This window comes from Schistocerca cancellata, chromosome 3 (genome assembly GCF_023864275.1).
Source record: "Schistocerca cancellata isolate TAMUIC-IGC-003103 chromosome 3, iqSchCanc2.1, whole genome shotgun sequence".
Classification (NCBI taxonomy): domain Eukaryota; kingdom Metazoa; phylum Arthropoda; class Insecta; order Orthoptera; family Acrididae; genus Schistocerca; species Schistocerca cancellata.
In genome coordinates, this window is record NC_064628.1 from 855,366,457 (window position 1) to 855,391,255 (window position 24,799).

The 24,799-nt window shown below is 44.2% G+C and overlaps 1 protein-coding gene across 1 annotated transcript in view; it reads right to left on the reverse strand.

The window, feature by feature from the left end:
* LOC126176609 (solute carrier family 22 member 7-like) overlaps positions 1–24,799 on the reverse strand; it is a 726,639-nt gene that overhangs the window by 37,759 nt on the left and 664,081 nt on the right. Inside the window, exons 6-8 of the mRNA XM_049923769.1 lie at positions 21,403–21,624; positions 11,647–11,861; positions 7,231–7,418 (exon numbers count right to left, since the gene is read on the reverse strand). Coding sequence (XP_049779726.1) covers positions 7,231–7,418; positions 11,647–11,861; positions 21,403–21,624 — 625 coding nt within the window. The remainder of the gene's footprint in view (positions 1–7,230; positions 7,419–11,646; positions 11,862–21,402; positions 21,625–24,799) is intronic.

Sequence of the window (24,799 nt, forward strand, 5' to 3'; positions counted from 1 at the left end):
CTGTGGATCTGTGGTCTGTGTGAATGCTGACAGTAGTGAGAAGGGGGATGCACATATCTGCTATAGTGATGTAGTTTGAAGAAAATATACTTGGAGTAGTTACGTAGCTTCAAGGAAATGGTAGTAGCAGGAACTAGTCCCTTCTACTTCACCTCACCTCATCCCAGTTACTTATAGATAGGACTTTTTATTGTGTTGTGTAATATACCTTCTTGTCAATAGTGCCAAGAGTACCTCACTGTCATAATCATCATATTTTTTCTTAAAATTATTTTTAAAATGAAGATAATGCATTTAAAGCTTTACAACTGTTTGTCAATTATTATATTTTGGTCCCAGAGGGGATGAATCTATGCAATCCTGTCTACATTTTGAATTTCTGTTATTAAAGCTAGTTTTCTGACAGCTACTTGTGCCAGTCCATTGTGAATTCTTTTCATGTTTACTAGGAGAAATGGCTGGGTGTTATGATGTACTTATATCTGTTCTTAGTAACCTGTATGCGCAGATTAGATTAGATCAGATTAGATTAGATGTACTTTTCGTTCGAATTGACCCATGGTGAGGAGAAATTTGGAAATTTGTGGTAAGGTCATATTGGACAAAACTGCTGAGGTCGTCGGTCCCTAAGCCTACACACTGCTTAATCTAACTTAAACTAACTTACGCTATGGACAACACACACACCCATGCCAGAGGGAGGACTCGAACCTCCGATGGGGGGAGCAGCACGAACCGTGACAAGGCGCCCAAGACCACGCGGCTACCCCGCGCGGCATAGTGAGGACATCCTCAAGGTCGTCGACCATCTCAGAAAGCAAGCATACAGAGCAAATATTTACAAAATACGCCCAGAAATGGTAATGTACGTTCCACATACTCGAAATGAAATTCCGTTCTTGATGTGGAGTCGGTTAGAAAACATATCTTAAGCCTAATTTCATTTAAAATGTTCAACACTCTTAGGTGCATATGATAATTCTTGAGAATTTGTAGTCACTCATCATCAAATAAAAAAAAACATTTTACAGCACTTGTTTACAATGATCACATCACACCACAAAATTGGGACCGATGTCAGATTGTAAGCAATATTCAATTGTGTGATAATATTAATAACATACATGCTCAATAGCATCAACAAAAGCAAAACGAGGATAATGGAATGTAGTCGAATTAAGTCAAGTGATGCTGAGGGAATTAGATTGGGAAATGAGACACTTAAAGTAGTAAAGGAGTTTTGCTATTTCTGGAGCAAAATAACTGATGATGGTCGAAGTAGAGAGGATGGCAATGTAGACTGGCAATGGCAAGGAAAGCGTTTCTGAAGAAGAGAAATTTGTTAACATCAAGTATAGATTTAAGTGTCAGGAAGTCATTTCTGAGAGTATTTGTATGGAGTGTAGCCATGTATGGAAGTGAAACATGGACGATAAATAGTTTGGACAAGAAGAGAATAGAAGCATTCGAAATGTGGCGCTACAGAAGAATGCTGAAGATTAGATGGGTGGATCACATAACTAATGAGGAAGTATTGAGTAGGATTGGGGAGAAGAGAAGTTTGTGGCACAACTTGACCAGAAGAAGGGATCCGTTGGTAGGACATGTTCTGAGGCATCAAGGGATCACCAATTTAGTATTGGAGGGCAGCGTGGAGGGTAAAAATCGTAGAGGGAGACCAAGAGATGAATACACTTAGCAGATTCAGAAGGATGTAGGGTGCAGTAGGTACTGGGAGATGAAGAAGCTTGCACAGGATAGAGTAGCATGGAGAGCTGCATCAAACCAGTCTCAGGACTGAAGACCACAACAACAACAATGCTCAATAGGTTCTGCTAAGAAATTCATCAATGGACAAGAAGAAATTCGCTACCATTAAATCCTTTAGACTCTTCTCAAACTGAATTTCGTTATTAGTGATTTATGGTTGATGGCATGTTATTGAAAATGTATACTGCGGAATGGTGGACACCTTTCAGAACCAAGTAGGTGACTTTAAATCATTGTGAAAGCTATTCTTATTTCTAGTGTTGATTCCATGAACAGAGCTGTAGATTTGGGAAAAAAAGATATATTTTAATGACGAATTTCGTTAAGGAATAAATATATTGGGAAGCCTTAAATAGCCCTCTACAGCTCATTCTTGAGTTCACACCACAAATAATTCATATTCCACATTTTTGGGCTCGGAAATCTTTACCTTTGCTTCATGAGTTACTCCAGAAAATTGTTCCGCATGACATTATGGAATGAAAGTAAGCATAGTACGCTAGCGTTTTTTTTTTTTAATTTTTACATCACTTGTGTCTCACAAAATTCACACAGCACATAGATATTTGTTTAGGCGCTTCAACAGTTCTCTGGTATGCTCCTCCCAGTTAAATCTGTTATTAAGATGTAATGCTAAGAATTTAACACACAATCCTTGTACGCCCTACGCCATATTGCAGGTGACAGTACTTCAGGTAACGTTAAGCTCGGCAGTCTGAGAGGTGCCATTGGACAGGATTACACCATGTGCCGGCTCTGGTATTCACGCTGCCCTTGCTCTCATTTAGATCATCAGTACAAATGGCGCAGCCTACACATTCTCTTCATAGTAAACTACACTAAACAGCGACACTTAAAACTTGGACGACATTCTTTTGACAGGGGATGACACCAATGGTCACTCAACTTGTCCCGAAGGTTCGCCAAGGTGACAACATCTCCTCTCATCAGCCCAGGTAAAAATAGTTTTTGCATGATCTGCAGGATAAGCAAAGACCATTACAAAGAATTATTCTGGGAAAGGGTGCCGGAGATTTTCTACTCTGGAATTAACATAGAGTAATTCTACTAATATTCTTCGCCACATTTATTGGTCATGGTTGTAATTTTGATTTAGTATATATTTTTACTAATTTTTCTTAGAAAAATCGTAAATGTTAAAGTAACTTACATTTAAATATATAATCGTATCTGTAAGTATGTGCTTTGGTGTTGCACCTTTACATAAACTCAACGTAAATTTTGTGGTTACTGTAAACTAAGTATTACGCCCACTAGGAAACGACTGTGTATCTGTGTAATTGAAACGCAGATACCTGAAAGTGAAGCTATGGTCTACGTCACAGAAATTCGTTAAGGGAGGATCGTTATATACATTGTACGAAGAAGAATCTTTATGAGTCAAGTTCCGGAATCCGATAAGTCGAGCTGAAGGCAAATGGTTCAAATGGCTCTGAGCACTATGGAACTTAACTGCTGAGGTCATCAGTCGCCTAAAACTTAGAACTACTTACACGTAACTAACCTAAGGACATCACAGACATCGATGCCCGAGGCAGGATTCGAACCTGGGACCGTAGCGGTCGCGCAGTTCCAGACTGGAACGCCTAGAACCGCACGGCCACTCCGGCTGTCGAGCTGAAGGAAAGAGAGATACAATCATGTGAAGAAGTTACATTGTTACAGTTTTAGAGGATCATCAGAAGCAACGAAGTGTTTGGTAACTATTCCGTCTTGAAGAAATGTAGTGTCAAAATCTATGTTGAACATCAAGTATACAAAATATCCGCAAGCAGTGCATACGGCTCAAGAAGAGAGGATGTTGTTATATTTACGGAAGAAGAAGCGAAAGTAATTTTCTGAGCAAGATTTAAAGAAGCAACAGGAAGCAACAGGAATCAACAGTCGTGTAATGGTGGAAAGCAGATGTGACGTGGTTTCGTAGAACCCAGTAAGAAACTGGCCTTCGACTTGAATCTGTCTAGCAGAAGATAAGCACACTGGATTGTCGTTGGAGTACGTTAAGTGGACTTTCATGCTTCAGTGAGATAAAATTGTTATATACATGTGTTGTCTTTATCTGAATCAGCCAATATTATACGGACTTACTTTATTAACAAACAATTTTTATCTGTTTAACTTTGTAGTGTAGAAGTGTAGCACATTTGAGTGAAAGTTTAAATATAAAGCACACATTGCTCGATCATATAAATCTGTTATGCCAGCGCGTTCTTCTCTACATCTAGATCTACATCTACATGAATACTCTGCAATTCACAATTAAATGCGTGACAGAGGATTTATAGAACCACCTTCAAGCTACTTGTTTACCGTTCCACTCTCGAACAGGAAAAATGAACACTTAAATCTTTCTCTGCGAGCTCTGACTTCTCTTACACACATACGATGTTTGTTTTACTCATAGATCACATTTAAATCGCAGCTGCAATTTTCTATAAAGTGTTTGTGGCATTTCATGTAATCAAATTGATTTTTAGAGCAGTAGGTTACAGAAAAATATTTTTTACGTAATTCACAAGGGCTGAATCGAGAACTGGCGCTGTATTGTCAGCAGCCTAGTCTAACGACACCTTGACAGTCGAAAATCACAGCAATCACCTTCCACTGTCAGCATTTACGACTATCTCTGGTAGAAAAGCGTCGAATCACATTTTTGACTCCACGCTGAAAACATCTACAGCATGGCGTGTGTACGAGAACGTAATAATATGCACCATTTAGTATTTGAGTGCAGTTTATGATTTACAACGTATTAGAAGAGTACTGAACAATCAGAAATTACATATTAAATCCAAACTCTTTTGTATTTCAAAAACTATAGGAATATGTTCACGCTGTCAGTGCTCAGCACATTTGTAACTGAGTACACGGCAATAGTGGCTTTTCTTGAAGTTATTTTCCTTACTGTTTTAGTGCGATTACAATTATTTGCCCTCAAGATGGTTTGTAAAGTTTTAGCAGGGTCATTACAGATGGAGCTCTTGTAACGTCACGTTAGAGAATTCATAGTTTTACTTGATTTTATACATTGTCCAGTATTCAATACTAACTCCAACATTTACTCAAGAAATTAGTACTATTGTACTTCACTACGCAGTATTTGTGCGCCTCTGTATAGTGTGACTGTGTGAGTGTTTGAGTACAAATGCTAGATGCATCAGTACGTAAAGAATTGAGAGAGTGCTCTGACAGTAAAGTTATCTATCAGTGCAGATATTTAGCAGTTCAATAACGCAAAGAGAATTTATCGCAGTATTTTGTGTGAGTGAATGTGTGTGTGTGTGTGTGTGTGTGTGTGTGTGTGTGTGTGTGTGTGTGTGTATGTGTGTGTGTGTGAGAGAGAGAGAGAGAGAGTCAGATTAAGAATAAAGCACATTTGTCATCGGGCCAGTGAGACACTGCAACGAGTTACTGCAGAACACACAGTTGTTTAATTTCTGTTTATTTTGATAAAACGGCATCAAGTATAAAAAGAGTCGTTTCAGTCACTGAAGATCAAGTTGTGCTAAAGTTGAAAGAAGCAGAATTAGGAGTTGATAAACACATGATTAGAATTGTTTTAAAAACATGAGATTCACTGTAATGAAGCAAACACTCAAAATATCACCATCAGTGACTGGATGGTTCAGCCCGTATTCGAAATTGGGGCATGTAAGTAAATAACGGGTGAAGCGCCAAAAAATGAAAATTTGAGTTGTAGGTGAAATTCCGCTGTGATCGCCAAGGCCAATGATACACATTCTGACACAAGCACGAGAACAGCGGGAAACAATGCTTACAGCTGCCACAAAACGACATTCGTGTCTAACACTGTCGACGTTCAAATAATGAGTCTTGTGCCAAGCCTCTGGTAATGCCTTAGCGTACACTATTGTGAATTGATGAGCGTTGCAACAATAGGGCAACGCTGAAGTAATTATTACAGAAATAGCACAGAATATTTCAAAAAGTAAAGGAAAATTCCACCAAAATGGAGGAAGAGAGATGAAGGTAGAGCTCAAAGTGAAAGAAAGAAACTACGCAGCGAAGGGAACGAATGCACTCTTCCTTCATTCAGGCAGGCACTGTAAAATGTACTACTTATTGAAGCTCTCAAATTACAACTTTTGCATTCGTGTTGGTGATAATCAAACCGGTAACATGTTTCTCTGGCATGTGGCCGTACGTGGCAAGGATGGGAATGCAACTGCTTCCTGTGTGCACCAAACTTTTACATCGAAATTTACTTCTAAAAAGAAACTAATAACATGAACTGACTGCTGCTGTGGGGAGAACAAAAATACGACGATGTTTGTGTGGCTTTACCTAACAGTAAAGGGTTAGCTTACGGAAATAGTACACTTTTATGTTATGCGATCGTGATTTTGAGAAATGAAAGAGACTAACGGTGCGTGAAGCTACGAAAGATTTAGCTCCCCTCTCACTGAACCTACGCGCACGACACCACAAACCTATGTTTACGACTTTAAGTCAGCTGCCGAAAAATATAAAAGTTCACCAGTGCGCATATTTCAATAGCACAGTGGATCAGACTGGCAACTGAACGCCTAGGGACTCTGTATTCATCAACTCTCAATGAAACTGAAGAGTTCAAGGACAATTACACCTTGAAGATGTATGTGAAGCCTTCCGATTATCAGAATATGCAGCTGGAAACACTGCCTTATGAACCTAGGTTTTCTGAAGGATAGAGAAGGGATTTAGCTAAAATGATTGCATTTGTCAGAGAGGAGAACATTCTGAACTGACTGCTAATTGCTATGAGGGCACTTGTATCATTATTTAAGTTAAAGCCGTTGCATACAGAATATTTTATTATCTTCAAATTTTATATCATTTTGTTCTTACCGTAGAATAACAACACGTATATGAAAAGAAACCTGTACTGTTTTTATGTTGTACCGTGATCTCCAACTTTTATATTGCTTTTGTACAACTGCTATACATAACCACAACAATATGCTAATTGTCGGACCGCCTTCCAAAACTAATTTCAGCCACAAGTATTTCCATCTTCAGTGGGTTCTTTAATTCTAAAACGTGCGGAGATAGCATATACAAAAGTATATTTAAAAAACAAACAGTGAACATGTAGTAATCTTTTACAACGTTTTGTACCTATGCTATTGCTGCATATTTCAGAATTAAGGATGCCACTATAGATGGCGATATTTGTTGTCAAAACTAGTTTAGGAATAAATAAATAAATAATAAAATTTTTTGCATCAAGGCTGAGCCAAATTTCCCATATTGTTGTTTTTGTATGGAAAGACGGACCGATGGAGGAGCTGCAAGATTAAATTGCTGCTATAAACATTTTGCTAATTATCTCTAAACCAGATTTTTGGCGCTTAAACTAGTATTTAGTTACAGGCCACAGTTGCTTTCACGGGTTCAATATAATTTTCAGTAGAAGCTGAGCACATTGTTACGGAGTACCTGAAAGACGATGTACGGAGCAAGAGACATGCAAACAGCAGCAACCGTGCACTCTACGCTGGCGGTGATCTGTCGCAGACACGTGGGGTGCACCTCGATGCTCTGAAGGTTGATGACAGCTGAACCAGCCGACGACCAGAACTGCATGGCCATCACTACCACTGCCATGGCGACACTCGGAACACCAACTGCAAGGTCAAAACACATGGGCTGTATGGCTGAAACAGATTTGTTAGAACCATATTTGTAACCACACAAGAGTAAAGGAAATCGAGTGATTTTTCCAGTGCCTTCTAATGAACTGTCCTGTTAAGGTACAAATGATAAAAGTCTTTTGGATTTCACGTTGTCAGGAACTAAGCATTACCACAGTCATTAGGGTGGTGCTGTACCATCAGCCCTGTTGCCGTTGTGAATAAGCCTGTTGAATGCTGAAGGCGACGGAATCGGGGAAAGTTACAGAATTATGTTTTCTGCATGTTCTGAAGCCCACCTACGTAGTTGAATGTGTGTGAAATCTTATGGGACGTAACTGCTAACGTCATCAGTCCCTAAGCTTATACACTACTTAAGCTAAATTATCCTAAGGACAAACACACACACTCATGCCCGAGGGAGGACTCGAACCTCCGCCGGGACCAGCCGCACAGTCCATGCTACGTAGTTGAATGATTGACGTGGCTGCCTCCAATGCAGCGTCTAGAGTCTGCCAATTATGCTATGAAGACGGTTCCGAGGCGTCTCCCGTGACCTCAAATGAAAGTCTCCTGCAGTCCTCGACTTATCGTGGAACATTTCGAAATTTATCCGCAAGTATCGCGTCACCTAGGCAAAGGTCCCCAGTTCAAGTCTCGGTCCGGCACACAGTTTTAATCTGCCAGGAAGTTTCATATCAGCGCACACTCCGCTGCAGAGAGAAAATCTCATTCTGGGTCTCGAAATTCATTTTCTGTGCCCGTATAAAAATTTCAGGTCCCACTCTTCTTGCAGGACCAGTCCTTCTGTTAATATCGTCACGATTGGCTCAGTTCATGATTTCTGCGTGCCACTCCCTGCCAGTCTGCCAAGAGCATCTGTCCCTTTCTTTTCTCCTCTCATTTCACAACCTTCCTTTTCGCTTTCGTCTCCAACGTGCTGTTGGAGCGTCTCACATTGCGTCTACTAGAAAACTAGAATTCCTTATCAGGGTATCCGGTAGACGGCGGAAGAATTTTGTTGACGCCATTCGTTACTCTCAGCATGTCACATTATGCCGTTTACCGGTAAGTGCACGCAAACAGATTTATGCATGACTAAGGGGAACTCAGTCTATGACTAGCTGGCATAACGAACTAGATCCGGAGATCTTCCTGTGATTCCACTTAGGCCAGTAGGGAAATGCTAATGCTAATGTAAGCTACCCCTTCGCAGGATGTAGGATTCTTGCCCAAGCTTTACAATCTAAACAATTGTATTACCTCTTCCATTGAAACAAAACTGTAGCGTTTTTTGCTTCAGTTGGTTGTAAATCACTGTAGCACTCATCATTCACAAGAGATGGCAGGTAGCCTGAAAAACGTGCAAACCAACAGGGTAACAATGGCTAAACAAGTCTTTGTGAGATGACACTAGGGGATGTCATCGACAGTTACTGTTTTATGTATCACAAGTATCACAAGAAACAGACAATACAAAAATTGTTCGGAAGTGGCCGAAACGACATGGTTATAGTGGAAACAAACGATTTTATCCTGGATCAAGAATTTTTATGACAGTTAGTACCTCTCAGCATACACTTCCTGACAAAAAATGAAGAAACAATTGGACATGTTTAGATGTGAATACAACTTTGTACACTTGCTCACCATTGGTCTGTATGCAAATGGTTAGTGTTGCAATGTTCTGTGACTGGTAGAATGGCCACTGTTCTGCATTAGTATAGTTTACGTTTAGTGTTGTTATCAGGTGTGCTGTGATATATGAGGGGACTCAAGTACGTCAGATGTTGAGTGACCACTGTGAATAACATCGAGACGCTGCATATTTGTATGAGACTGCGTTATCACATGAGTGACCTCACTGTGGGCCTCCATTTGACCAGCTCGTCGAATTGTGTGGTATCAAGATTTGTGGGACATACGCCTTTCAATTCAGGCCGACCGACCGAATCTGCCGTGTAGGTGGTCTAGGGAATTATGATCCCATCACAACACACCCAGCTGCATTAATAGTAGCGTCATGATTGGGAAACATGTATTGCTGACGAATATTCTCGCATTTTTTACAGTAGTGAATCGTGGTACTGCACTGCATTCAATAACCGTCGACGACGGGTCTGAAGCGACTTGGGAGGAGGTTCCATTCTTTCCATGTTTCGGAAAGGCACAACGGTGTTGCTCCTGGCGTCATAGTCTGGGGAACCTTTCGGTACGAGGTGCATTCAAGTTCTAATGCCTTCGATTTTTTTTCTCCGGACTGGAAAGAGATAGAATCATGCACATTGTTTTAAAATGAGGCCGCGTTCATTGTCAATACGTCCCAGAGATGGCAGTACCGTACGGCATATGGAATTTTACAGCCACCGGCGAGAATGAGAACTGTTTTAAATACTTAAAATGGCGACGTTTTCCTTACTTGAACAGCGTGCAATCATTCGTTTTCTGAATTTGCGTGTGTGAAACCAATTGAAATTCATCGACAGTTGAAGGAGACATGTGGTGATGGAGTTATGGATGTGTCATAAGTGCATTCGTGGGTGCGACAGTTTAATGAAGGCAGAACATCGTGTGACAACAAACCGAAACAACCTCGGTCTCGCACAAGTCGGTCTGACGACATGATCGAGAAAGAGTAGAGAACTGTTTTGGGGGATCGCCGAATGACTGTTGAACAGATCGCCTCCAGAGTTGGCATTTCTGTGGGTTCTGTGCACACCATCCTGCATGACGACCTGAAAATGCGAAAAGTGTCATCCAAGTAGGTGCCACGAATGCTGACAGATGGCCACACGGCTGCCCGTGTGGCATGTTGCCAAGCAATGTTGGCGCGCAACGACAGCATGAATGGGACTTTCTTTTCGTCGGTTGTGACAATGGATGACACGTGGATGCCATTTTTAAATCCAGAAATAAAGCGCCAGTCAGCTCAATGGAAGCACACAGATTCACCGCGACCAAAAAAATTTCGGGTAACCGCCAGTGCTGAAAAAATGATGGTGTCCATGTTCTGGGACAGCGAGGGCGTAATCCTTACCCATTGCGTTCCAAAGGGCACTACGGTAACAGGTGCATCCCACGAAAATGTTTTGAAGAACAAATTCCTTCCTGCACTGCAACAAAAACGTCCGGGAAGGGCTGCGCGCGTGCTGTTTCACCAAGACAACGCACCCACACATCGAGCTAACGTTACGCAACAGTTTCTTCGTGATAACAACTTTGAAGTGATTCCTCATGCTCCCTACTCACCTGACCTGGCTCCTAGTGACTTTTGGCTTTTGCCAACAATGAAAGACACTCTCCGTGGCCGCACATTCACCAGCCGTGCTGCTATTGCCTCAGCGATTTTTCAGTGGTCAAAACAGACTCCTAAAGAAGCCTTCGCCACTGCCATGGAATCATGGCGTCAGCGTTGTGAAAAATGTGTACGTCTGCAAGGCGATTACATCGAGAAGTAACGCCAGTTTCATCGATTTCGGGTGAGTAGTTAATTAGAAAAAAAATCGGAGGCCTTAGAACTTGAATGCACCTCGTATAACCTCAGGTCACGACTGGCAGAGATTGAGGGAGCACTGGCATATGCCCTGAAAACCCAAATGTTACCTCTCATCTGACGGTATAATGATGCTTTTTTTCAACACAATGTTCTTACACATGTGGCACATGTCTATATGAACTCTCCGAATGATGCTGAGGTGCTCCTGTGGCCAGCTAGATCGTCAGATCTGTCCCAGATGTAACATGTGTGGGAGCAGCTCGATCATAAATTCGATTCCGGTGGCAATATCTGGCATATCAAGGACAAGGTAACAACACTGGTGGGCCAGCTAGCCACAGGAAAGGATACAACGGATTTATGTAACTCTTCCCAAAAAAATCACTGCATGCACCCTGGAGGGAAGAGGTGCAACAGCATACCGATAAGTGGGTTCATATAGCCAACTTCTCTGTAAATTTGACTGGGTTCTGTAATTGCTGAAACAACATCACATACCCTCTCAACCCATGAGTTTTCATTGTGTTTCCTCATCCACTTCTGAGTGCTTCACTTCGTTTGTCGGGCAGTGGAGATCGACTGTTGCCAAATAGTCTGACTCGATTGACACAATAATTTTAGTCGCAGTACAGATGTTTGAAATCTCCAGTCCTTGGCAGGTGGAGGAGGGCGCCAGCAGGCAAGTGTGAGAGGTGTGTGAGCGCTCTCACGGGCTGTGTTGTTTACCTGTGAGCAGTACGGCAGAGAGTGCACCCAGGAGGCCGACCAGCGCCAGACACGCGACGCTGGACCACCGGCGCCCGAAGTGGGTCCCACAGTAGTGCTGCAGCAGCACAGACGCCGCCTGCGCCACGGCCTGAGCAGACACCGCCACCAGCGGGTTCACGCTGATGATGCCCACGCTCAGTACCAGTGCTAACATCGTCATCCAGCACAGGGACCTGTCAACATATGGGACGCTTCTGTATCCTCTCAGAAAGGTCGTACTTTAGAACAGACACGAACTCAGCTTCTACACCAAAGTCAGCAATTAGCAGCAGCAGCATTTAAACCAGACTGAATCAGATCGTCATTATCAAACATCTGGGCCCATCTGTGACGCAGCTGTATTTACCGCTGTAGGCTCACGAATCCCTGCCCACACCTGGGCTCCCGGAAGCTTGGACAACTCCACACTTTGCCACCATCTTTGGAGCACAACACGATGGACCAGCCACCCATCTCCCTCCCATCCCCCTGAGGTGTCAATGGAGGACCTCTTCAGTTCGGATCACTGCAACACATTGCAGTCAGATGTTACACACAGCTACCACCACTGGGCTGTCCATACTTCAGTCATGGAGTAAGAACCTCCTGTCAACACAGCACCAGTGGCAGCAGGGTTCATGTTCAGCAGCCAGAGGCTGACGCACCGGAGACACTGTGATGTGGTAATCACGTCGCCTGCCATTGTTGCTCGCAGTTTCCTAGACCCCTGATTGTAAACGAACAGCAATAAATAAGTTGTAACCGCAGCTGGACCTTCTTCTGCTGTACATCGCATCATTCTACAGCAGAGAGTCCCTGTCCACAACCAGCCATCTTCTAAATAAAATTGTAACCGATGGTGCATAAGCCAGCCACCCTTCGGACCGTAACGACTGGTGTCAGAAGCAGTGCTGAGGATGAGGATGGATGACAACAGGAAGGCAGCACCTGGACCCATGTTGGTGCAATCTGACACAGAAATGCAGGTAAATTCCGAAATTATAGCTGTTTTGGGCCTGTGTGGTCGTTTCCCTAACGTTTCTCTTTCCTTTTTATTTTAATTTTGAGTAACTGGTATACTAGTATTTATTATTAAACATTCAATATTGCTCAAGACGTTTAAGCTCAGAGTGCGATTCAGCAGTTGAGAGATGAAGTAGCTCAGGTGCAGATGGAATTGGGACAGTTAACGGAGGGAAGGAGGAAACCATCCTTTCTGAGGCACCTAGCTTTGACGCTGACAGCGCTTCATTGGTCATCTCACTGTCTCGTAAATTAGAAGACAATGTCTTTGTGACATCTTGGATATTCGGGAATCCAGCCAGATGTTTGCGTCGTTCTCGCACGATATTTCAACAGCGTGCCTCGCTGTCTTCTTCAGGTGCTACCTGAGACTGGTCCTTGGATCGATCGAGTCCAGTATTTATTCCTGGAAGGAGCTGGGCGTTCCCTAATCGGTCCGCACCGAGGCGAGTGTTCCGTCAGTGGTCCGCGCCCGCCAGACTCGGCGCCGAGCCAATGGGCTCCAAATCCCCGCCAATCGCGTAATCACCTGGATGCTCATGTAACTCAGCACTTTGGTGCTGTGAGGATTCAGCCGTCACCACGTCCACTGAGGGGTCAACAGAGGACTTCTTCCCTCTGAACGCTGGAACGTGACACCACTAGGAGTACATACAGGTACCACTATCAGACCACCCAAGCTTTGACCGATGAATACGAGCAGTAGTGTCAGTGGAGTGTATGATCAATAACCAGAGCCTGATAAACAGGGTATGCCCCAATGGAGTATCTACTTTGCCCGTCATCAATCACTTGCAGTTTCCAGGATGCACGACTGGAAACAAACAACAATAAAAAATGTATATAGTTGCAGACTGAAGTGATGAATGAAAATCTGAACTAAGGCCCAGATTCGAACCCAGTTCTCCTCCTCGCTAAGAATATGCGCTAACCGCTATGCCACCGTGGCACAATGGCTTTGCACAACTGCTCGTGCTACTCCAGACGCCTCCCTCCTCAGTCTAAATTCCCACCGATGCCACAGCCAACTTGGTATTCCCTCTACACTTGAACAGCATTACAGAGGCTCTGCATCTGTATTCCAGTAGTACCCCAGCATTGGGCTACCTTGCTGGCTAAGCTGTTTGGCAAGCACGAAAATAAGCAGTAGAAATTTTCGCCTTGTGGAGGTGGGCATTACCTTGCTAGAATCTAAGCCCAGAATGGATTGCTCGCAAGGGCCACAAAACAGGGAGTAGACTTTCGTCAACGTTCCACTGTGCTGTAATGATGCCGGGGTTGAAAGGAAAGGGGTCCTGCTACGAAATCAAACGGCACCCCAGACCATCACTCCTGGTTGTCGGACTGTATGGGGTGACAATCAGGTTGGTATCCCAGCAGTGTCCAAGATGTCTCCAGTCACGGCTTCGGCCTAGAATCTTTTTGACTGAACTAGAACTGTCTTCAGTGATCACCTTCACTTCGAACTGAGCCCAGATGGCCAGCGAAGATGTGTATGGAGGCACCCCAGAGAGCAGATGGATACCACCAACCTGATTGTCGCCCATCATATGGCCCAACAACAGGAGTGATGGTCTAGACTGCCATTTCTTTTCATAGGAGGAGCCCTTTGGTTATCGTCCATGGCACCTTTATAGCACAGAGTTATGTCGACCATATTGTACCTCCCATTTTGTTGTCCTTCATGGCAAGCCATCCTGAGCTTCCACTTTAGCCAGACAATGCTCACCCACACAAGGCGAGAGTTTTTACTGCTTCCCTTGGTTGTTGACAAGTGCCAGCAAGGTGACCTGATCTCCACCACAGCTGAGAACGTTTCGAGCAATTTTGGCATGGCCCTCTAACCAGTTCGAGATTTTGACAATCTAATGCACCAGTTGGACAGAATTTGGCACAGTGAACTCAGGAGCACATCCAGCTAACTATCGATGTCAAACCGGTTCATGAATGACTGCACAACAGGTCGAATCACCAGACTAACGCACAAAATTGTCGGTTAGGGTGCGTGGGGCAACCTCGGTACTGTTCCTGCAGTCATACGAAATCGCACCCCAGGTCATATATTCAGGTGTAGGTCCCGTGTGTCTAGAACGCAGACAGGTTGGCTGCAGTTCCTGAACTGGCCTCCTTCTGACCAACACACGGCCATCACTGTTACCGAGGCAGAACAGGCTTTCATCAGAAAACATAACAGACCTTCACCCTGTCCTCCAAGGAGCTCTCGCTTGATACCACTGAAGTAGTAAATAGCACTCCGTCTTCAGGCCACAAGTGGCCCATCGGGATCATCCGACCGCCGTGTCATCCTCAGTTGAGGATGCGGATAGGAAGGGCATGAGGTCAGCACACCGCTCTCCCAGTCGTTATGATGGCTTTCTTTGACCGGGGCCGCCACTATTCGGTCAAGTAGCTCATCAATTTGCATCACGAGGCTGAGCGCACCCCGAAAAACGGCAACAGCGCATGGCGGATGGATGGTCACCCATCCAAGTGCCGGCCACGCCCGAAAGCGCTTAACTTTGGTGATCTCACGTGAAGCGGTGTATCCACCGCGGCGAGGCCGAAGTAGCAGATGGCGGTGGTTTAGGGCCAGTGGAATGCACGCTACAGGGCATCTGGCATGGAACTGTCATTGAATTAACCGATTTGTAAGGTTCGTTGTGTCACTGTGGTGCCAACTACTGCTCATACAGCTGCTGCAGATGCAGTACAATTCGCCAGCGCCATACGCTGAACGTGATGGTTTCTCTCTCGGTGGTGTTAAGTGGCCGTCCGGAATCACATCATCGTGTGACCGTACAAGTGCCAGCAATAATGTGCAGTGGCTGAATTCCTAGCAGGACCATTCAGCTTCTCATAGCCATATTACACGACTTGCTTCAAATTCAGTGAGGATTTGACAATGCGGTCTTTGTCGTTTTAAAGGCATTCTTGACTAACAACTACTCACTACGTCCAATCTCAAAGATAAGTAGCTAGCGCTCACGACCGTTGCATCGTGTAATTAAAACAAACCTGATTTTCATTCTCATAGTTGACACTTCTAGGGCCACTCTGAAGTGACTGGCTCGAAATTTGAATAGACATCATCTTTCAGATGTAGAAATACGCCTACTGGCTTTCGTTTATGTCGCACAACACTTTCTTGGTGTTGTGATAATTTTTTCCGTCAGTGGATATTTGGAATTGCGTTAAATGTTTGCGTAGTGTTTATCACATTTCATTGTGATTTCTGTGTTTAAGGTTTTCTCTTTATCTGCAACGAATGCGATGACGAAATCGATATATCGCACTCGACAAAGCCCGCCGCGCGGGATTAGCCGAGCGGTCTGAGGTGCAGGAGTCATGGACTGTGCGGCTCGTCCCGGCGAAGGTTCGAGCCTCGCTCGGGCATGGGTGGGTGTGTTTGTCCTTAGGATAATTTAGGTTAAGTAGTCTGTAAGCTTAGGGACTGATAACCTTAGCAGTTAAGTCCCATAGGATTTCACACACATTTGAACATTTTTGAACAAAGCCCAATAATTATGTTCACACGTTCACCTCTTTCGTGGAGCGGCCTTATCTATACAGTTTGGTGCACACAGAATGACGTGTTGCATAGTCATACAGCTCGCTTTACTTCCGCCAAGTGGTCGGCCGAACGTTTATATGACTGTCATTTCCAGATTTTGCCTCTACGTTGGGTAAGGCAACTTGATCTCTTGAATCGCGGTATGGACACAACTAGGTAACAATTCATTATGAGGCTGTTGGAAGTGTGAACTGATTAACTTATTCGTTAAGATCCTATAGCTTTTAGCCTAATTTATTGTTGTGTTTCACTGCAGGCGACCTCATGATATTGTAACGTACGAAAAAGGTCGTGACAGAAGAAATGTGTTCCAGTTCATTTGTGGAAGTTTTCGTTAATCGTTAATATTGCGATACATTGCGGTATCAGAATGTATTACATCTTTTATTCTAACACTGGCAGCTCAAAGAGGTAATTCACATTTGTGGCAAAGAACACAGCTAATGTGGCTTTATGAAAGTAACGATAACATTACGAAGAACTATATGTTAAACACTCACACTTCACATGATCCAAAGAAAAAGACTGGATGAGAGATACACGCGAACGACTCGTGGCAATGATGTTCAATCGCTGTCACATTCTGCACTGGGAAATAATAAGGAGTGACCAGTAAAGCAATCGAATTGAGCAAGTACGCTTGTCGAGAGTTACAATTTTACCTCGACAAGTGCTGCGGTCTTATGACTATAGCTGTGACTGACCTCGTATGCGGATTATGGATTTGTAAGTTAACTGCTGTAGAAAAGTTCCCAATTTTGTACCGCTGTGTCGACCGGACAAGACACAGCCAGGGCAGAAGTACCACAGGCGCAAAGAGCGAGCAGGTGCCAGCGCCATAGAGAGTCGCCACTTGTACAAATTCCACCAGCGCCACGGGCGGCGCTTAGGATGAAGACATCGACTTCGCCTCGGCCAATTGCCGGCCGAGTACAATCCGCCAATGACCAGCCGACAACGGACAGAAGCCTATTCGGAAGACAGAAGAGCAGCTCTCGCCGACTTTGTTACAGATCATCTTCTAGGGCTGGCTTAGACACGGAACGTCGTATAGTGAATGAACTCTTAAGAAGTGAAGAGACAGTTGCTGTAAATTGCGTTAGCTGTGTGCTGTGAAGTTTACCCACGATTATTTTCACTTAGTCATTGAGGGCCTTTTTTGTCTTATCTTATATGCAGTGTTCGAGACTTAATCATTCAACAAGTCACAAAGATAAGTAAATCTTTTAACTCATTTGTGTGGCTTTGTTACTAATTTGTTGGAGTGTTGTAGAACCTTCGTTCTCCTACCCTGTTACGTGACCCTGAGGCATAGCTGTATTACAGTGGCAGGGAGAAATTCTCTTAGTGGTGTACTGCGCCCCAAGCCGTTTCACGAACCCACAAACTCACCCTCCACAGCAGTAGCGACGAGGCTTTACAAAACGGGCGACGAGGGTTTACAAAAGATACCTCCCATCGCACCCAACGGCTTATTTGCATCATGAGAAACGAAACAGTGTGGAAGAATCTCTGGCTTCAGCCACGTAAGTTAACTGTGTCTGAGTGGAGAACCAAAATGTCTAAACTGGTGTCCTACACTGACATACCAAACAACTGTGCCCAACAAAACAAGCGCTTAGAACACATCAGAATTCCTCTATTTTAATTAAACACGTGTCTAGAATAACTGATGACCGTCAAGGATAAGCCAGATATTAATGTTGTTGCTATTGTGCTCGAACTTAATCAAGAAGACGTAGTTAATTACATTAACTGAAATTCATGATCTTATAGGTTTTAAATGTAAAATGTTACTGTACGTCATCCAGGGCTGTGCTGATACAAAATGGCGCACGATAGTTAGGGCAGACGTATGGGAAACAATCGGCAACTAAACTGAAAAGTTCATAAAAAGATAAACTGTTTGGAAAACAGAAACTGAGCTTAAAGAAATGACCACTACCATGTATGTGACTGCTGAACTTTATTTACTCGAGAGCACAGAGTCAATGAAAACAGTAGAAATAAATCAGCAAACATAAAATGTTCACGGTTGAGCTGGTAATCTTCGCCAAACTTCTAGCAATGCAATTAAGCCGAAAGACGGAATTTTTAACACGAATAATGTATAACTTTTACAAGAGCTTTTCGATCCGAACTCACGACTGAAATTGCGACAACACGCGTCTTCATCGTTGCTAGGTAACAAAAATTACTCAGGCTTTTATACTCTGCCTGTTGGTTCTTTTTCTTCCAACCGTTCTAAACATAGAAAGTCATTCACTGGGTCAATGACTTTATTGCTGCTTTTACTGTTTTCTTCTTCGTATTTACTTCAGAATTATTTTAGTTTTATTATGGTTTCAAACCTACTTTCAAATTCAGTTTCCTTCATTCTTTGTTACCCCAAGAGATGCCCCCTTCAGATGTCGTTTCATACAACTCGAAGTTCTACCTTTTCTTTCAGAAACCATGCGCGAGATTTTCCTGTTCTCTCGCTTGCTACGTGCAACGTGTGAGGCCTACAGAAAGAATTGAACGTCCTATTTGTAGGAATATTTTGTGTAAATAAATTTTGTACCTTATTTATGGATCATATGTTGAAAACAATAGACTGGCTGAGTGAGATTAAGATATGTGAACACAAAATAAGCAGTCTTGCATATGCGGATGACTTAGTTGTGATGGCAGATTCGATTGAAAGTTTGCAAAGTAATATTTCAGAGCTAGATCAGAAATGTAAGGACTATGGTATGAAGATTAGCATCTCCAAAACGAAAGTAATGTCAGTGGGAAAGAAATATAAACGGATTGAGTGCCAAATAGGAGGAACAAAGTTAGAACAGGTGGACGGTTTCAAGTACTTAGGATGCATATTCTCACAGGATGGCAACATAGTGAAAGAACTGGAAGCGAGGTGTAGCAAAGCTAATGCAGTGAGCGATCAGCTACAATCTACTCTCTTCTGCAAGAAGGAAGTCAGTACCAAGACTAAGTTATCTGTGCACCGTTCAGTCTTTCGACCAACTTTGTTGTATGGGAGCGAAAGCTGGGTGGATTCAGGTTACCTTATCAACAAGGCTGAGGTTACGGATATGAAAGTAGCTAGGATGATTGCAGGTACTAGTAGATGGGAACAATGGCAGGAAGGTGTCCACAATGAGGAAATCAAAGAAAAACTGGGAATGAACTCTATAGATGTAGCTGTCAGGGCGAACAGGCTTAGATGGTGGGGTCATGTTACACGCATGGGAGAAGCAAGGTTACCCAAGAGACTCATGGATTCAGCAGTAGATGGTAAGAGGAGACGGGGCAGACCGAGGAGAAGGTACCTGGATTCGGTTAAGAATGATTTTGAAGTAATAGGTTTAACATCAGAAGAGGCACCAATGTTAGCACTGAATAGGGGATCATGGAGGAACTGTATAAGGGGCGCTATGCTCCAGACTGAACGCTGAAAGGCATAATCAGTCTTAAATGATGATGATGATGATGATAAATTTTGTACCAGGATACGTTTTCGTTGGAGGCCGTAGTTTTCGAGTTGTTCAAGTGAAACGCACGAAAGAGACCTTGAAACGCACCTCCATTCCCACATTTCGTCCCCAACTTTCAGGATTTCTAGTATGTTGTGCATGGCACTCCCTCTAACTACTGTACAAAAATATGCGACTGCAGGAATTATTTCCCAAATTTTACCTTCTTTGGTCTTCACTGATCGGCCTTATCACGTCACCGCCTTAGTCGAGCACATTGTAAAACTGGCGTTTGTGTAAATTTTACCTAACACTTTTGTGAATTTTCACTGCATAAACTAAACAATTACATCGTTGTCAGGGTTAAGTTTACGTCTGCTCTCCCCGCCCTCCAGGGTTTCATGCCCTAAATCTACATCTACTACATCTACATTTATACTCCGCAAGCCACCCAACGGTGTGTGACGGAGGGCTCTTTACGTGCCACTGTTTCTACCTCCCTTTCCTGTTCCGGTCGCGTATGGTTCGCGGGAAGAACAACTGCGAAAGCCTCTCTAATTTTACATTCTTGATCTCCTCGGGAGGTATAAGTAGAGGGAACAATATATTCGATACCTCATCCAGAAACGCACCCCCTCGAAACCTGGACAACAAGCTACACCGCGACGCAGAGCGCCTCTCTTCCAGAGTCTGCCACTTGAGGTTGCTAAACACCTCCGTAACGCTATTACGCTTACCAAATAATCCTGTGACGAAACGCGCCGCTCTTCTTTGGATCTTCTCTATCTCTTCTGTCAACCCGACCTGGTATGGACCCCACACTGATGAGCAATACTCAAGTATAGGTCGAACGAGTGTTTTGTAAGCCACCTACTTTGTTGATGGACTACATTTTCTAAGGACTCTCCCAATGAATCTCAATCTGGCACTCGCCTTACCAACAATTAATTTTATACGATCATTCCACTTCAAATCGTTCCGTAAGCATACTACCAGATATTTTACAGAAGTAACTGTTAGCAGTGTTTGTTCCACTATCATATAATCATACAATAGAGTATCCTTGTTTCTATGTATTCGCAATACATTACATTAGTCTATGTTACGGGTCAGTTGCCACTCCCCGCACCAAGTGCCTATCCACTGCAGATCTTCTTGCACTTCGCTGCAATTTTCTAATGGTGTAACTTGTCTGTATACTACAGCATCATCCGCAAAAAGCCGCATGGAACTTCCGACACTATCTACCAGATCCTCTTGAAATAATATTTCCACATATAATACCACACTTTTACTTGTTGTGATAGAATCGCAGGTGGTGGTACGCTGCTTGGTTCCAACGTTGTAGGTAACTGTCTAGAAATGGTTCCAGTTATCTCCATTATAAGTGAATACCACGTGTCACAGGAAGATGGACTTGTGATGTAGCTTCGTACTCTGGAAACATAATCCACCATTGTGTATAGGAGAGGAAGTTACAATGAAGGACACCTTTAAAACGTGGCACCTCCAGGTACTGTGGCCCATGATTGGTTGGATAGTTCTTATGATACACTTCAGTTGAGGAAGAATCGCAGCTTTGCGATGTAGCTTTGACAACGTGTACCAGTTGACACGAAAGCTGTAGATTTCATTTTCTTATGTTTATGAAAACATGTGAGTTTTACAGCAACTCGTGCTCACCTGGCCATGGCGAGCAGGAGGGTGTTCTTGAAGAGGTTCCAGCTGGAGAAGATGCCCAGGTAGCCGACGCGGTCCCGCTTGGCCTTGGCCACGCGGTGCAGCACCTCCAGGGTGAACGGCGGCAGGCTGGAGCCGTTGGTGGCCGCGATCCGCCGCAGCACGCCCAGCGCCTCCTCCTCGCGCCCCCTGCACGTCAGCCAGCGCGGCGACTCGGGGAACCATCTGCAGGAAACCACCTGTCTCGCAAAATTTTACGTTATAAACAGAGCAGGAAGACTCGTAGGATTGAAGTTCACGTTTTTCCGGAATTTTTTTCATTCGAGAAGGAGTACTTTGTTAGTTGAAAAAGTTAGAGTTGGTGTTATGCTGAGACTTTTCTGCAGTGTACTGTGTTGTCCAATCCCATACAAAGAAAGAATCTTTTAGTATGTATAATTATGCACCCCTCTACCATCCTCCACACCTACAAATCCTTAATCCGTCCCATCCTCTGTTATGCCAGATCCGCCTGGATGTCCACCCCCCCCCCCCCTCAAATTCTATAAGTCCCTCCAGATCCTTGAGCGCCACGCACTCCGCTGTATACTCCTCCCATCCCCCACGCGGATGCCGGCCGGTGTGGCCGTGCGGTTCTAGGCGCTTCGGTCTGGAACTGCGTGACCGCTACAGTCGCAGGTTCGAATCCTGCCTCGGGCATGGATGTGTGCGCTGTCCTTAGGTTACTTAGGTTTAAGTAGTTATAAGTTGTAGGGGACTGATGACCTCAGATGTTAAGTCCCATAGTGCTCAGAGCCATTTGAACCCATGCGGATCCTCTACAACCTCATTCCTTTCCCCCATCTGCTCCTATTCCTGGAACATATCCGCATACTCTACACCTCCCGCCGCCTCGATCCCCCTCACCCCCTGGTTGCTCGTCTTCTCTCCAATCCCCACCCTCTGCCACGTCTTTACTGTTGTGTCCCCCCTACCCTCCATCTCTACACCATTCATCTCCTTTCCCATGGTGACTTCCGTCAATTCACCCTCGCAGATAATGCCCTCTGCCCCTCCATATATCCCTCCTATCAACTCTGATTCCCACCCCCCCTCCTTTCCCCTGTTCTGTCCCCGGGCTCCCCCCCTTCCGTCCTGCTTTCTCCCCACCTCCCCTCTTCCCCCCCAAGTCCTTTTGTATACCTCTCCTCTGCCATTCCCCACTCCCTGTCACGTCTGCCCAGGACCCACCCCCCTCTTATGGGTCCTTGTCATCCATCGGCTCCTTTTCCCCTCCCCCCCCACTTCGTTCTTTCCTCTCTTTCCCCCCCTTTCCTTTACCATCATCTGTCCAGGTTCCCACCAACTGCCCCCGGCTCTGGTATACCGTATTCGTGCCAATTTTTTAGTGCAATGTTCAAGTGAATGGTCAGTGTTGTTCGTCTTTCCAAAGTTTTGCAAAATTAAACCATGCTGTCACGAGGTGTGAATTTTATATCTCTTGCGAACAGAAACCAGACTGTCGCCGTGTTTTTTTAATTGTCTGTCTATTCTTTTACCTGTCTGCTTCATATATATTTGATCAGCATCATCAACCCTTTGTTCTATGTTTTAAGTTCCACGATTTTCCGCCATTTTACCATTTAAGGCATCGATGTTTTCTTTCTGCTTCTTTCTGCTTTCATTATTTATTATCTTCCTCTTTCTAAAACAAATTCTGTAGGCTGAAGAGCGGCGTACTAAGCTGGTGCCTGCCCGCCCCCTTCGCGAGGAACCGAAACTCAATAAAGAAAAAAAAAGTTCTAGTATACTTAATTTCGATTACAATGATAGTAATCAAGAGCATGTTTCACAGTTAACTGACAAGATGATAAATTTAACTGGCAAACTTATACATTAATGTCAATTTTCCTCAGCCATCTGGACCCATCGATGTGTTGCCAGATAAGGAACCATCGGTTCGATGGGCGAATCACATGACGGTGTAAATTAGTAAGGTCTGGAACCAATAGGTTCAAATTTCAGCTGCAAAAATCCCGTCGTGTGTGTGAAAGCTCTATTCCGGTGGTCGTGGTCTTGGTGCCATGACAGGTTACCGAGCTGTAACGCCTGGAAATATAGCCACCCTGTCGGCCAACTCTGCAGGAGCTGTAATCATCCCCATCCTCAGTAATGTTGGCTATAGGCACTACGTTCTCGCAGAGTACACACAGTGCTGTGCTGTTTCTGTGTTCATAAAACCATGGAGGGACGCCCTCCAGCCCTAGCCCCCCTCCCACTCTGCTGCAGACCTCTGAAGGTACTTCTTCAAGTGGTTCAAATGACTCTGACCACTGTGGGACTTAACATCTGAGGTCATCAGTTCCCTAGAACTTAGAACTACTTAGACCGAACTAACCTAAGGACACCACACATATCCGTGCCCGAGGCAGAATTCGAACCTGCGACCAGAGCGGTCTACATCTACATCTACATCCACACTCCGCAAGCCACCTGACAGTGTGTGGCGGAGGGTACCTTGAATACCTCTATCGGTTCTCCCTTCTATTCCAGTTTCGTATTGTTCGTGGAAAGAAGGATTGTCGGTATGCCTCTGTGTGGGCTCTAATCTCTCTGATTTTATCCTCATGGTCCCTTCACAGATATACGTAGGAGGGAGCAATATACTGCTTGACTCCTCGGTGAAGGTATGTTCTCGAAGCTTTAACGGAAGCCCGTACTGAGCTACTGAGCGTCTCTCCTGCAGAGTCTTCCACTGGAATTTATCTATCACCTCCGTAACGCTTTCGCGATTACTAAATGATCCTGTAACGAAGCGCGCTGCTCGCCGTTGGATCTTCTCTATCTCTTCTACCAACCCTATCTGGTACGGATCCCACACTGCTGGGCAGTATTCAAGCAGTGGGGGAACAAGCGTACTGTAACTTACTTCCTTTGTTTTCGGATTGCATTTCCTTAGGATTCTTCCAATGAATCTCAGTCGGGCATCTGCCTTACCGACGATCAACTTTATATGATCATTCCATTTTAAATCACTCCTAATGCGTACTCCCAGGTAACTTATGGAATAAGGGATGTTTCTTTCTATGTATTCGCAGCACATTACACTTGTCGACATTGAGATTCAATTGCCTTTCCCTGCACCATGCGTCAATTTGCTGCAGATCCTCCTGCATTTCAGTACAATTTTCCATTGTTACAACCTCTCGATATACCACAGCACCATCCGCAAAAAGCCGCAGGGAACTCCCGATGTCATCCACAAGGTCATTTATGTATATTGTGAATAGCAACGGTCCCACGATACTCCCCTGCGAAACACTCGAAATCACTCTTACTTCGGAAGACTTCTCTCCATTGAGAATGACATGCTGCGTTCTGTTATCTAGGAACTCTTCAATCAAACAATTGGTCTGATAGT